Raw genomic sequence first — 16,720 nt, forward strand, 5'->3', positions numbered from 1 at the left:
GCAGTTCAAGCTTGTAATTCCCACTGGGATTTTAAAGCACTTAGCACTTCACGCGAGGCATTTAATGGGAGTGGGTCCAACGGCTGCAGACACAGCAATCCAAATGCATTTCTGAAGTAACTCCATTTAATTCTACTTTCATGTAAGCAGCACAGGCAGATTTTTTTGGTCCAATTCAGAAGTTCAACTATGAGAAAAGCAAAGGAACTGAAGGAAGGCTACATTCACAAGCTGCCAAGAGAAGAGGAATGCCCTTATGCAGCCTAGTAGCTAGGAAATGTTAATGAGAAATGTGGTTTCAAATCCCATTATGCAGGTAAAGCAGCAGCAACCAGATTTTCCTTATTCCAGAGGAACACTCTTACTCCTGAGCTGCAGAGCCCAGGGGTGGCAGTAGTGTCATGCTCTGGATCAAGGATAAATTCTTGGCCAAGATTAAGTGGTGAGGTTGACCACAATCATCAAGATGAGGCACACTGTACATGTCAGTGAATTTTTTGCAGGCTGAAAACATTTCAGAAAGTTCTAATCTTCCTTGTTATTTAATCTGAGCTGAGTATTAAATAACCATAATTACTACATACAGTGGTTGAAAGATCTGAAACAGTATTTTGTGGGGAAACACACAGTGTTCTTCTCATTGTTTGAGAAAAAAGACCTGTTCTCATATGTAATATCACGCATTCAGTTATCAACCCTTCTATGAGAGCAGGAGTGGTAACTTTGCCTCCTTACAGTTGTACACAGCTGATGCATTGCTGTGACAAGTTATTAACCTCTCTCTTTGCAAGCAGACCGAACTCCATGAACAGCAGAGAAACCATAATGTTACATGGCCCCCATGAATCATGCACACACACACGCCTCTGAATGCAAAAAGTTGAGAACAAGCTTCTTTTTTAGTTTACGATGTGCACAAGTATGGAGAAAGCAAAGCTTTTCCCAGTGCTTAATTAGTAGCCATCTCTTAAAATACCCATACTCGTACCTCTAAGACACATATCTAATGATAACATATTAAGCTGCTGAGAGCTGATACTGTTGCATGGATTATGTGAGTTTCTTTGCAACATATGACTATTTTTATTCATTAAAACATGAGGTTCAGGAAAAAGGTTACAGAAAGAAACTACAGCCTAAATACAGTTTCTGCTGTACACACTCAAATTCCGTATTTCCTTAAATAAAAAAAGCCAGGGCATGCAGTAGCAGAAGCAAGCACTGCACTTTAAACGTTGAGGACCAGCGTGACCAAAGCCTTAAAGCAAGCTTTGTTCCTCCATAATCAGAACCAATGCTGTAATTATTTCCCAACCCACACAGCTGATCCCTGCTACTCATGATGACGGAAGCTCAGATTTAATCAATGCAACTCCTCCGTTCCTGTCAACTGCTTTCTTGTATTTGAGAACAACAAAGGTATCTGGCACTGCCCTTTTTCTCTCCCATGGCTACCAAAAAGTGGTGGGCGGGAGGGGAGATGAAATTAGTTGTCTGCTAAGCAAAACTGTAGAGCACAGAGACTGCTCCTCCCTGCAAAGCCTATGTATACCATAACTACCTTTCTTTTAGAGGCTCAGTTGTAATTCTTTCATAAAAGAACATAGTAGTAAGCCTTTCAAGCTTGGTTCTTCAAGTGTTTCCCTGCAGAGCCTGATTCCTTCAGTTCTTTTCCTTCTCTACCACTGAGCTAGAGGCGTCAACATTTGGTATCCTGTAGAGTGCTAGAAACACATGCACATACCACTGCTGCTCACAGCACTTATTATGGTGTCATGCTATGTATTTTCACCATAGATTTCTTGTACGTCACAGAAATCACCAATCTCTTCTAAGCCAACCAAAAATAGTCACTTTTTTCCCCGTAAGGCAGTCACTAAATCTCACTGCTATTATCTGAAAATCACCCAAAGTAGTCCATGCCATTTTCTGCCTTTGAATTCAGTTGCCTCATGGAGTGATCCTCAGGGAATGGAAGTTCTTCAGGTGCTGCCCAGTTCAGCATCAATCCTACTGTGCCATTTACTCCTTCTGGGATATCACCCACATTGCTGTGACATGCAACAGCAATAATCGCTTATATTATTCCTGCCTAACCCTGTTATGCCAAACTGACCCCACCGAAAGGTACCTTGTTGGCAAAGCATCAGACCAACCTGTAGTTCAAAGCACATTTAAAATCCACAAAGTCAGCACTGCTACCAGAAGCACTTCTGTTTCTCCTATTCCTGAAGCAAACTTCCCTGAAGTTTACTTCTATTTGAAGGTATTCATTAAGTACTTAATATCTTTAAGAACATGAGGAAGCAAAAATGTATATTATCAAAATTAACCCTCTTCTTTCCTTTATGCTAAGAGTCTGACCTCTTATAACTTCTATTGACTCTGATGGAAGTTTCCAGAAAGATTTGCCAACATTTGAGTTTCTAATTACTCTTGCCTTTGCCACACAAGGTTTGGATGGCATTGAAACAACTTACAGACAAAACACCATTAAAGTAAACAAAAATAAAAAAATACAAAAATTTATTTCTTTTAATGTTTCAACACTCTTTTGAAGCACGATATGCACTTACACCAAGTTCCTTCCACTGATGCTGTGTGTATACATAAATATATATATATACACACACACACTAGCAGGACAAAAGCAAATTAGAAGTTACAAACACAGTGAAAATTAAAAAGCTACTCTCACTAACTCTGTGTAACTCTGTGTGGTCATGCCAGCTCCTTTACATGCTTTGCCAGAGTTAAGAAGGCAACTGCACTCATCAAGTAGAGGCTAAGACTAAAAGGCAATATCATAGTCTTTGTTAAAGTCAAATACTTTTCTCCATCTCTTTAATTAATGTCAGTCTAAGGTTGCTGCAAATTCTCTCCTCCAAATAAATCTCCCAGGAAGTAAAAAGTGCATGTGGTCAACCTCTTTTCAAGAAAGATTTGGGAAAGGGCACATTGGAGAGCTGGGCATGGCCTTCTCAAGTCCAAAGGTTTGCTGAAGTTCCTCCCCAAAATATCACAAAGAACTAAAGTGGATGGTTGAAAAAAGAAAAATAATTTCAGATGATGAAAATTCTCCCTTTATGCTGCTTTATAGCCTATGAATTCATGAAAATGAATTAACCTACTGAGTGACATCAACATGTGATACTGTTGCCCTCATTATGGCTACCATGCTCCTTCAGTCTATAGTTAGCACTGCTGGGAGCATTAGCTGCTTTCCGTTTGTACTCAATGAGAAAGCAATTAATAGCTGGCGCTCTGTCTCACTGTAACAGAAGCAATAAAGACACCAACCAAACTATAAAGAAGCCAACAAAATGAGAGCAAAAACCAAACTGATCTAAGTTTTAAAGAACCTTGGAGCTGGAGGCCCCCCAAAACTACCTAATATTTGAATCCTGTTCTGTTCAAGGTATCAGACTTCACATACATTCCTTGTGAACAGAGACAATTTCTTCAAAACAAATGCCAAAATCCATCATCTTTTTCCTTCCAAGAGACTAATGCTATCACCATGAAAACTCACAAGCTTCCAAAGACAAGATAGGGAAATGTTACTTTACATTGCCTTTTGGATTATCAGTTCTGTTTCAAAACACAGCAAACATCTGATGAACCCTTGGACTTGTCCGATCTTGGGGTCTATCTTCTGCTAGAACTATGGGCTGCACAAGTGCATACTGTAAAATCAAAGTTTATTTTGCTCATTAACATTTTGAACACTGATTCAGAGGCAAGTTGTCTCCTCTTGCTACGTCCACTAGGAATAGCAACCACATCCTAAAATAACTACATTTGTAATATAAGGAAAATAGCTTTAAAGAAATCAGAGATTTCCAGTGGCTATCAGTTTTTCATCCTATAAAATACCAGCAATTAGATTTTTTTTAGGTGCCTGTTTTTAAGACAGGGAAGTTTTGTCCCCTGACATTTATAACTCGTCCCAGAAATGAAGAAATAAAAGTGATTTATGATTTTCAGATGGTGCTTTAATTTAGATTCAAGTAAGCAATTTCATAATAATTTAACTTGATATGAAGGTAGCATTTAACAAGAATAATCGTGTAATAACTAATTATTAACTATATAACTATATCAATAACTGTAACCAATCTTTGTATTCATCATATCCCAAAACATGAAGTTCCATCAGATTTTGGAAACAGTTCAATTGGGGAAATGCTCTGATTGCCTATAAAGACAGATTTCTAGGAAAACTTAGAACCCGAGAAACAAACACTAAAACTGAAGAAATCATCTTCTTGTGTTCCCTCTGTTCAGGAAAGCTTACTCTTAACATTATGTACTGTTTCCTGAGATGGGATCTAGTCTAAAAATAGCATTATACTGAGAAAAAACAAATCCTGCACATACAAGGCTTCATTTTTGAAAGAGCATCCAGAGATCTCACTCTTAAAAATAAAATACACCCCCTGTGTTTTGCACAGAGTGTGTTAGCTCTTCCCCTCAGACAGCTGGCTCACAACCACATAGACACCCCATTCAAACCCCGAGGAGGAGGAGGAGTAACTCTAATTCACTATACCCCTAACCTCTAGAAGAGGAGTCTGCTCCTACTCCTAATAAAATTTACAATATGCCAATGATGCTTAATCGATAGAAGCTGAGGGTCTTAGTTATCAAAAAGCTTTGTGAGCAATTTCATATGGCACTGGAATCAGAGTTTGCAAGAAGCTGAAGTGCCCCTCAACAGACAGTAAAGGCTACGAAATGGGGCTCACCAGTCCTGACAACGCAGGATGCCCATCTCAGCTCATTCTTTGTACTTGGGAGCTCCCATAGAGTAATCCATCTCTTCAGGGATCAGATTAGCAGGTACACAGAGAGAAGTTTTTCCTGGCTGACAGGGCTCAGACAATCCAAATTGTTTGTCAAGAGCTCAAAACACTTCATGCAGTCTAGAAAACTCCTGAGCTAACTCAGCCCTGATGTCAGGTGAAATTATTTAATTAAATCATGTAAATATAGGATTTTTCTGTTTTGCACACTAGTCAACCACTTTTTTTATCCGTATAAGTCCAGCTTTGATCTTAACCACAGTACAAACCCACAGATTCTGAAAGTTGATGGTGTGGCCATCTAGCACCCAGGAATGTTTTATCTATTTCAAGCCACTAAGAAATTGTGCAGCATCTATTCTGATGTTTGCATTCACCTGGCTCTGATTTCACCTATACAGTGCAAGAGCTTTGCCAGGCAGCTGCAGATGGGAAGCACTTTCCACAACAGATCAATCTGCAGCAGCCCTCGTCGTATTCCCCTCGTAGCAAGCAAGAGAATATGAACACCGGGAAAAAAAACAACCAAACAACAACCCTGTAATGTTTCCAAGTAATTATCATACTAAGTGTGCTCTGTCCTGGGGGTGATCCTTTTTGTTAATACTAGTGCTTATAATCAAGACATAAGATTTGGTGGATCTTTTTGAATATAGCAACTTGAGATCAGATTTACTCTCTCCTATCTGGGGAACTTGAAGTTTGCCAGGTTGTGTCCTATATAACTAATTTTTTTCTTGACAGTAGGTCTTTTAATAGAAACTTTCCTCTAGACAGTAAGACAAGACTCTTCCTGTGTTTTCAGTAAGCAGCACATGGAAAGTCCCAGTTCTCATCCTGCTCATCGTGAAACTCCTTGGCACAAACAACAGAACTGCTCTCACGTTTGTTTCCTAACTTCCATTTGACACATGCCTATTTTAATCATCTGCAGCTTTTCTTCAGCAGGGAAGGTACTGTTTCAAAATATTTTAGATTTTTCATTTCTTATTCTTCCATCTACAATTGTGGGTTTTAATTAGTTTCAACATTTTTCTTGTCTGAATGTCAGCATATAAGTATCAGAAAAGGAGAAAAATCTCCATAAAATTTCTTGCTTTCTGGAGATTTATGGAATTTTCTTTCTGCTATAGATAATACTTGATTAGTATAAAGGTCCAGTTCAGGAAAAAAGCCTTCTTCAGACTAGCACTTAACTGCACACTTACATAAAATTAATTAGGACTTAAACGTAGTTTTAAAATTGAACACGTAGTTGATTTTCCACAGAACAACCAAATTTCCAACAACCTTTAAGCGATTTTACTTTCAACATTCATAGTCATCATCCAGTTAGTGGTCGTTTTGATTAAATCCAGCTAAGAGTTAGGGGACAGCTGGACACCATACAGCCTGAGCTTTCAAGTCTTCCTTCAAAGAAATACCATTGATTTCACAAGAATGTCAAACCATTTTTCAGGACTGATGCAGACACTTACTGGCATATTTACTTTAAGTCATGGTTACAGTCCTATTAGATTTGATGGCCCTAGTCACTTAAATAAGCATTGCAAATGTAGCTCCCTAGGTTATGAAGCAAAAGTAATTGGATTTATATGACAGACTTACAAAAGAGCCAAGCTAAAACATTCTATCACATTACAGTCATATCAATGGAGAAACTTTTAACAGTGTATTTTTACAGCAGTAATAACTTTCCTGAAATGGAAAGTAGTATTTTAAGCAGAAAATTTAAGTACCTTTTCATAACAATATGTAAAGCGATTTATGTTATAAATAAGATTGACCGGTGACAAAAACATATTTCAGTTTACAGCTTTCTAAAACAAGGTAAAAAACTGTGGCTACTCTCTAACCATCTGAGGGTAATCAGAATTGGATTGCTAATACAAGTGAGCTACAAGATTTTAATCTGCTTGGACACAAGTTCGCTAGTCAGCTAAAAATACCACCTACTCAATGTTTACTCACCGGCTGAGATCTTACAAAAATAGCACAGGAAACCTCAGACTTCCGCACCTGAGGTCACAGGGGATCAGGTGCTTAGTGTGGGTTGGCGAAGGAAAATCAATTGGCTGACCATACTGCGTTCAGGGTGGTAAAGTAGTATATAATATCTCTATAATGCCCAGGCTGCCCAGTGCTCTTCTACTGTGAGCACACATTCTGAATTGGATTTGCTCTTAGTGAAATAATTCCCTCTACAGTTCCAGCAAGGGCTCCTGAGGGCAGGGAGGCACTGTGGAGCCCTAAACCTTGTCCTGCTTCCTTTGAACTTCAAAATAAAGAAGTGGTTTAGAACCCACTGAAGATATATGAGGTTGTACATTAACTACATACTTGCGACAACGTCCTTCTAAAATTTTACGAAGGCCAAGATAGCATTTGTGCAACCAACCGACCAAGAAAGTCTTCAGTAGAACTGAACCACAGAAGTCAAAAGACGCACCAGAAATGCAAAAGAGACTGGTTAAAACAGTACAAAGCTTTTTCTTATAATAGTAGGTTTAGGGCATACCACAAGTAAGCCAAAGAAAGAAGGTGTATAAATACTGCCTTTGAAAAATTCATTACAACTCTTTCTGCCCTTTCGAAGTAACCCACTTACAGGTTTCTAAAGCAATTTACTAATAATTTTCATACAAGTGGCTTCTAGATATTAAAGAAGAACATGAAAGTTTCTTTTCTTTCCTGAGGGTTCAGAGATACAGCAATTGCAACCCAAATTCCAGAGCCTGGGAAATTTGTCATCAGCATCGCCCAGAGCACACTGCCCAACAACTTGGTTAAAATCCTTTCAGAAAAAGGAAGACTTACAATTTCGTGTGGGATTATTGCCTTTGCTACCAAAGAAAACCCATGCTTTTGTAGCATTTCTTTGCAACCAAAGAAATCCACAGCTTCTAAAACCCGTGTTCATATCAGAGTAGGAAACAACTTAAGCTTTCAATCTGAAAATTGACTTGGAAAATATGTACCTTTACCTTAATTGTTCGAGAAATTTGTCAATCAGCATCACCCAGAGCACACTGCCCAACAGCTTGGTTAAAATCCTTTCAGAAGAAGGAAAACTTACAATTTCATGTGGGATTATTGCCTTTGCTACCAAAGAAAACCCATGCTTTTGTAGCATTTCTTTGCAACCAAAGAAATCCACAGCTTCTAAAACCCGTGTTCATATCAGAGTAGGAAACAACTTAAGCTTTCAATCTGAAAATTGACTTGGAAAATATGTACCTTTACCTTAATTGTTCAAAAAAAATTAGTAATGCTGTTTCAACAGTCTTTTTCCTTCTAGCTGCCCTGGAGAGCAGTCTATTAGCTGTCACAGTTTAATGAAGTCATAATTTAATTTCCTTACTAATTCCAAACATAAATACAGCTTTATTTCCCAAATACTTTATTGATTTATTATAAGTATGTCCACAGCAACTAGCAGCTCAAGTCTGAAACCCATGCTTTTGTAGCATTTCTTTGCAACCAAAGAAATCCACAGCTTCTAAAACCCGTGTTCATATCAGAGTAGGAAACAACTTAAGCTTTCAATCTGAAAATTGACTTGGAAAATATGTACCTTTACCTTAATTGTTCAAAAAAAATTAGTAATGCTGTTTCAACAGTCTTTTTCCTTCTAGCTGCCCTGGAGAGCAGTCTATTAGCTGTCACAGTTTAATGAAGTCATAATTTAATTTCCTTACTAATTCCAAACATAAATACAGCTTTATTTCCCAAATACTTTATTGATTTATTATAAGTATGTCCACAGCAACTAGCAGCTCAAGTCTGCAACACAATTTATATTAGGAGTCACAACTATGTCTCAGGACACAGCAACGAAAATCTTGATTATTTCTGATCTTAATATGAACAGTGATCAGAAGAGATAGACAATATTGCTGTTTTCTCCATACAAAGCCAAAAATAATATTTTTTTTGCTTCAATTTTTCTGCTATCAGGTAGTAGTATATTTCCACCCTACACATTTCCCAAAGGACAGAGAAGGTCGAAATGTCTTATACCTGGAAACATACTCTGCCAAAAAGGCAATATTTTTTATTAAACCCAAATGTAAAACTGCTGTGAGTGACAGGGGGAAGGTTAGATTCACAATGGAATTCTCTTTCTTTTCTTCGGTAAAGCACATACTTTCCATCATTTTTCTGTCTTTATCATCTAAGTATCACTAAATAACATACTTTTCACCACAAAATAGATAAAATTCACAAAACCTAATTTTAAGAGTATTGTGTACAAGGAAATATTATTTTAGTTCTAAAATTAGTTTACTAAAATATTAACTGAATCATCTGAATAAAAAAAATTAATAAAATCCACAGATAATGTGCAAATTTACCCATTTATTTCACTAATATCTGCTCTCTTCTATATGAATTATTCAATTGCTATTCCATTCCTCCAACATTCACATTAATTTAATGAGCAAGCCAAGCAACAACAAACCCTGAAAACTAAGAATAAAACTGAACATATAAACTATATTTCTTTATTTTAGAGAAACATGTATCCACATATTGCAAATAGGGCCAGGATAATTTGTTTTAGAATAGTAAAAATGTTGGCAGAAATTTAGACCTGTAGTATATTTTTTCAAGTTATTGCTATTACTATCATACGAATGTGAATGGGTCCTGGAAGTGAACTCATGCTGTAGGTATGACAGAAACCCTAGGCTCTAAAAATGTCCCCATGCTACAGGGCTTAAATATAATTCCCAGAATATGAAAAAAAAAGATGTTTACAAGAAAATTCTTCAGGTCATTGAAAAATCTTTTGCAATTCAATTTTGAAATCCGCTCAAACACATTTGCAGAGATGAATTTGCATTCATCTCTGCAAATTATTGCCTGAGAAACATAATTATTCTCTATCAGCTTCAATTTTTTTATTCAGTCAAGCACATCACACTTTAAAACTTCCAAGCAACATCTTCACATGTGAACTAAGGATACCATTTTTCATACATCACTTTCAACTTCTTCCTTGGCTCTGCCAAGGATGATGGTCCACACTGTCCTTTAGACAAATGTCAGCATCAAGAAATTTGGAACTTTCTTTTAAAGTAAACACCCATGAAGATGCCAGAAAAGAAGTCTTCAAAATAGTTCTATTTAAAGAAAAAAAAAACATGAACTAAGGATACCATCGCTTTCAACTTCTTCCTTGGCTCTGCCAAGGATGATGGTCCACACTGTCCTTTAGACAAATGTCAGTACCAAGAAATTTGGAACTTTCTTTTAAAGTAAACACCCATGAAGATGCCAGAAAAGAAGTCTTCAAAATAGTTCTATTTAAAGAAAAAAAAAACAGCAAGCAACCAAACAAAACCACAGACTGACAGCTGGCATGCTGTGGGCTTTACGAACCACAGTCATCTCACTGCCATCCTTTGCTCACCTGTCAATTTGTTGTAATACCTACTGCTTCTCAACCCCTATTTGCAAGGCACATCCTCTGGAGAAAGGCATCTTTCATTAACGTGGGGAACACCCATTAGATGGGCACACCTCATTACAATTAATAAATGGCAACAATAAACAGCAATAACTAATAGCAAAAAATACGAGTTGGCACAGTCTCACTTCTCTAGACAAATGAAAGAATGAAACACTCTCAGAATGGGAAAGAAAACTGGACAATGGGTGGCCTCAGCTTCCTAGTCTGCCTCTGAGACCAAGAGTTCCATCTTGCTGTCCCAGCAGCACAAACCCAAGCAGAAGAGGAGAGAGGTGGGTTTGACTGAACACAGATGCCTCAGGACATCCAAACTGTAGCTTTCTACAAAGAAACCAACCAGAATTACCGAGAACCTTCAACTTGATATCCAACGAAAACTGCATAATAACTTGCTCAACCAGAACTCTTTTTTTTTTTTTTTTGCCTCATAATTTGAGTATTTCCAAAAAATACAACTATATTTGGTGAACCAAAATATCTGTATGAAGCAATCTAGCCTGAAAAAACTAGGTTTTGAGGGGGGTTTCTCTCAACTTGCTGTTGCAAACTTCTGCCCTTCAAATATCTTACCTGGTTACATGTGTTAATGTCGATTCCACTCTTCAGGTATTCCACTACTTTGTCCAGGTTGCCAGCTCTGGCAGCTCGGAGAAAGCTTGCATTGCTGTCAGACTGTGAAAAGATAATAAGAAAAAAAATCTAGTTAGCTCCTGCTTAAAAGACAGCACAACTTCATCACCAGGGAAAGGTTTCCGCATTTGATGCTGCAGGAGAACAAAATTGTGAAGAAAACTGACTTTGCATTATATCTGCATTAATTAGCATACACATACTTAAACAAGGCACAAAAGAACTGCAGCCCTGTCAGAGTGAGCAAAATAGTGCAATAATGGCTGAAGTTCAACATTTAGCAAGAAATAAAGGGAAAAAAGACAAACCAGAAATCATAGTAACTGACATTAGCAACAAGAAAAAGAAACAGGCACCAACTTGCTAGTCATAGTTTTCTGTTTATTTTATATATATGTATATGTATACACTAAAAAATCTGGAAAATAATTGATTGGTCTTGCTATTGGCTATGCTACTTAAGAAAATGTACATTGGCTTCAGATTTGTATTTGGCATAAGAAGTTACATGACTACAGTGCATATCCATGCACGCACACTGGCTCATCATAGAGGTACACACAGGAGAAAAAACACTATCCAAGAGACAGAAGGTCCTGTGGCTGTATTTTGCCACCTGTGACACAGAAGTGGGCACGCTAAAGGGAAAAAAAAAAAAAAAAAGTACCACAAAACCAGGCAGCACTCAAGTGTAGCTAACCATAGAACAAAGCGGATGAAGCACTCAACCCTGAGTATCTAAATCCAAGATAATGTTGTAAACATGCTCACTCCTAAACTGCCTGCATTCATAACCTTCACATTTAAAGCCCCATTGGCACTTTGAGGTAAATAAGTACCTCTAATAAATATAAATAAATAAATAAAATCATGTTTTCATTTTTCAGCTAGGTTGTGGGATGTGTTGTTAAGCAAGGGAGCATGAAACACGTCAGCCCTCTCACCTTTGTCTTCGAATATGACATGAAATTACATTGGCTATTTGAAAGGAGCACAGAGTTTGATGTTCACCCACGTGTGAACCTACACACGGGTAAATTGGCTGCTAATGCAGCTGCAGGAAGAAAATCAAAGTCATACAACAGAAGTAACCATTAATCAGAATAAGCAGTTGGGAACGCGCAGAGAGACAGTAACAATTTTCATGCTTAAAATAAACAAATAGAGTAGGAGTGAGTTTCAAAAAGCAGATAAATAACTGTAAATGCCTGTTTTGGGGGGATGTGATTACAGAGGTCCACAAGGACATGCATGTTGCTGGACTAGCACTTGATGTTCCACTGGAACACCTCCGATTGAGAATGTTCCTCATCTAATTTCACCTCCCTGTCAGGAACATCAGGTAAAAACCATTCCTTCACATTGTGAGAATATCCTAAAAGCCTCTCACTTTCAGCTTATTAATTCTGATCGACAAAGCAACTTATTTCAGTCACCCAATCCCTTTCAATGCATTTATTTCGGTCACCCTACTTATCACACTGCACTAACTCACTTCACAATCCCCGATTCCAACCTATTTTAATCTGCAACAGATGGTTATCATCAAAATGATTCTTCTTACAACTGTGTTACATGCCAAGACAAAAATATTTCCTTTTAAATTCCTTTCAGCAAACTTCAGCACATTTTCCACATCTTTTACTGTAAAGAAAACAGAGCATCTTTCTAAAGAGGCTGCGGGGTGACAGGGAAGGTAGTGCAGGAATTCACATTGACAAAACCCTTTCTATCTCCAAGGCTTCACCCAGGCAAGCGTCTGGATGAGCCTTGACACTAGAGCATATTCTGACAGCGACTTGAAAGAGATCCCTTTGTAAGATGAAAGAAGAGCTACTAGCTCTGCACCATACCCTGTGATGCGTATGAGTGCATAGAGACACCAAATTATATTTTGATGTTTAAATGTCCTTGAAAAAATCAACTGGTTGGGTAAAAATATTAACCAAGAACAAGACACTCTTGAAATTAATGGGAAAAGCATCTTTGCCCTCAACAGGACACACAATTTACCTCCTTTTTTCCCCATGCTTTACTACTTTCACAATAATTTTTCATGCCAAAACTGCAGTCATCTGTTTTTATACTTTTAAAAGGTTAAGGGAGAATGATGCAACAAATGAACATCCACAACTCCAGTTTTATTAGGGATGTTTTTCTTTCATGCAGAGTAACATGAAAGGCTAAAAATGTTCAAGTCTGAATTACTGCTGGAAGCTCAGATTGCAGCTAAAACCATACGACTCTATTTCATTTGTTGCTGGCTAAGAAGATGCAAGCAATGCTTTCAAGAGATTCTTATTTCCCTGATTCATACTTTTGTTATCCCAAAATTAAATTTCTGCAATGCACATCATTTCAAGACACATTACATATACCTGAATATCAATCACAGTGTGGAATATGAACTTCTTGTCTCTGTGAAGAGTTATTATGAATTAACTCTTCATTATCAACTCCCTCTACAGGCACTTTTATTCCAGAAGTGTCTGTGTATGTTCTCACTCTGAAATAACAGGGCTTGATCGTGACTAGAAGAGGAACAAAACTGCTGAAATCCCAGTGAAACACAATGAGATCCTGATGCTTTATTTAGGTGCCTTTGAAAATTCTAGCCTACGTGATCTTTTGTTTTTTATGAATTTTCTCACTGTAACATGTACTAAACTCATATTAGATAGATGTAATTGTACCCATCTCTTCATACTCCAGCCTCTCTTATTTAAAAATGGTTTCTCACAGACTTGCATAATGTTCTCATTTAAATCAAACTTGAACAGACAAATAAAAGACATGAAGCAGCAATTTAGCTGCAATACACATACTCACACACAAATACCAGTCAGTGCTTCCTTGATATACTCAGAAGATTCAGCCCTGTGTTTTAAAGCTTAGGAGTCAGGAGTCAGATATCTGTATTTTCTTTCCTGGTTTTGTTCATCAACTCTAATTTTTCAATAGGTCATCAGCAGTTTCTCCTTTCCCCAATTCTTTGAAGGCCTTTGAAAAGCATTTTTGTCAGTACTACTGCCTCAGCAACTTACTCACTTCAGCACATCATGAATTCAAATCCATTTTGACAAAATTTCTCATTGGTCAACAGCGACAGTTTTCTGTAGTCTGCCCATGCTAGGAGACGATGACTTTTGATCTGTGGGCTGTTCCAATTGATTCAGTCATCTCACGAAATATTTTGCTTCCTTACATGTAAATTTTTAGTTGAATTCATGACTCATTTCAGTGGCACAGAAGCTGGCATATCGGTCTTTACTATTTTGTCGACTGGTGAAGACAAACTGTCAACAAAGTGTCACTTGAAGATAATTTCTTTACAAGAAAGAAGATAAAAACAAGAAGCCAGAGTCCTTTGCACCATATGATATGTATCACATCATCTCTTCCTATGCACACAACCCTGAGAGATTTTTAGGAGCTTTACACATGTATGCAGATCATGTGTAAAAATATTTGGTATTATTGAACCTCATAAAAAGCTCCTAACTTAATGTTTCTTCCTTAACTTTTGACTGAGGATAAATAATTTCAGCCAGAAATGAGAATCTTCAGAGCACTAGAAACAAATAAAATACGATGTGAAAAAAAATCACTATAACCTTAAGTACACACACAGCAGAATGTAAACATGTTTTTTATAAGTACCTAGTATTCAGACATTGCATAAGAAAACATAAGAAACAATCCAGTGAATATATGATTTATTTTAAAATGACTGAGATGTCGTGGATTTAGCTAATTGCAATGCCAGAATTCTGCCTGAATTTGAAACACATAGCTCAGGGAATCGCAGTATTTAAATCATATATGGAAACTAGTATTTTATTCAAACAGTCAGAAACCTTCCCTTCTGGTTCCTCTGTTCTCCCTCTGGTTCCCTTTCCTGGCTCGCAGCACACCACATCACTTATGGCAGATAGCAGGCAGAAACCCCTGTTTCTCAAAGGCATTTTATAGACATCCGCAAAAAATACCAACTTGTGAAATCATATGCTGCACCAAATTCATAGGAATTTCTCCACATATTTAAGTTTGCTAGTAAAAACCAGCTTCATGCTTAAGAAGGAAAGACTGGGGAAGTAGGAGGCTTCAGTTTTCAAAAGACGGCTTTCATAATAACATTATCCAAAACATCTAAACACTTGTTTGAAATCAAATCTATAGTAAAATTATTCCTGCAGGTTGGCCTTGAGTTTTTTCCTCCTCTAAATGAAGTGAATGAACCCAGCCTGCCCATAATCCCAAATCTCTCTGTGGGAGAACAGAGCCTAGCAACAAGGCCTTCTGAACAATTCTAATCAGTTAAATACAGTTTATTAATTGAACGACCACAAAAACAGAACTCAAAACTGATATATAATAACCAAATAGTAGTTTTTGCACCTGAATTTAACATTTTTGGTTTGTATGAGTAAGTGTATACCTAAATAATAATAAGCCTTTTAATCTTACATTTCAAGCATTGACTCTGGGACATATTGCTTTGATTTTATGGAGAAAATTTATTTAGCTGTAAGTTTTGAAGAGGCTGGGCCTGATCAGGAGGTGAGCAAAACCTGCTATTAACTTATAAGCTTTATATAAATCAAGAATCTCAAATTACTAGCAGTTAAATTCTGTATTATTACTGCATCAGCATTAGGACAGAATTTTTCAGACTTATCTAACAGTATTAATGTCATTTACAAACTTCAGAGTTGTGAGACAGTGTTTGTCCAACAGCTGTTTCAATAATTAGTAAAACGCTGATGGTTTGTAACTCTTCTTCATTAAAAAGCTCTTAGTTTAACTGGTGGCTCATCATGACAACATATTCAGGTAGTACTTGGAGTTGAGAATCCAGCTCACTGCAGAAGGAAAGCTGCATCCTCTAAACTCAGGTTTTCATGGCTTCTTGATGTTTTTTAGTACTCAAAAATGCAGGGGTGGAAATGACAGATATGTAAACACTTTCTATTATGTTTTTATTATGCCATACCTTCTAGAATGTCAATTTATGCTCCTACCCTTGAGATAACCACTAAATTTTGTCCCAATTGTCTTGGTTATTCTCTGATTTCAGAAACCATCTGTTCAAACTAGCCATGGTTTAATTGCGTGCTACTGTAAAAGCGGCACGGATGAGGTGTTACCAACTCATTTGTCACATACATGTTTTTGCCAGCCTGGTAGCTTTTTCCATACCAGCACCCAAATGTATAAGACAGGACTTCAAAAGGAATGCTTCTTACTTGTAGAACAGTTTCTGTAAACCTTGCCAGCTAATTTTTCAGTGGCTCACTTTTTATCTTTTGTACCCTGATTTATTTTTTTTATTGAGCTGAAAGTGCTGCTGATCTCCAAAGGGCATCACAACAGAACAATGGTGATATTGTGAACCGCAAGCGTAAGATGCAGCAATGACTGCAAGAAGGCAAAGGACTTTTTTAATTAAACTACCAGAGCAGTGTCTCAGCCCACAGTTCTGATACGCATGCCAGACGTCAGCTAAATCTTTCACTTGCAGTCGCACAGGCTCAGTAATCTAATACTGGTAAATGAGTGAAATGAGATAATAACAGCTGTAATGGAAACATATTTTCCCAGCCTTTAATGAAATAAGAGTCATCTTCTGAAAGAAAAGAAATGCAGCAGTGCTTTACTTTCGAAGTCACTTCCTTTGCTTATAAAAATGTAAGTTTTCCTTCTATTAGTTTACTGGAATACATAAAGGAAGATAGACTAAATTGCAGATCTTATAGAAATTTCAGGATCTAGATTCCTGAATGAACAACGTTTCCAATTTTCTTATTTC

At 37.2% G+C, this 16,720-nt stretch overlaps 1 protein-coding gene across 3 annotated transcripts in view; it reads right to left on the reverse strand.

The window, feature by feature from the left end:
• The window catches only part of ANK2 (ankyrin 2, neuronal), a 239,084-nt gene that overhangs the window by 139,331 nt on the left and 83,033 nt on the right, over positions 1 to 16,720 (reverse strand). For all 3 annotated transcript variants that reach the window (XM_014960906.1, XM_014960907.1, XM_014960908.1), the window contains exon 2: positions 10,852 to 10,953. In XM_014960906.1, the coding sequence (XP_014816392.1) occupies positions 10,852 to 10,953 (102 nt within the window). The remainder of the gene's footprint in view (positions 1 to 10,851; positions 10,954 to 16,720) is intronic.

Source organism: Calidris pugnax, unplaced genomic scaffold (genome assembly GCF_001431845.1).
Source record: "Calidris pugnax isolate Ruff unplaced genomic scaffold, ASM143184v1 scaffold573, whole genome shotgun sequence".
Classification (NCBI taxonomy): Eukaryota; Metazoa; Chordata; class Aves; order Charadriiformes; family Scolopacidae; genus Calidris; species Calidris pugnax.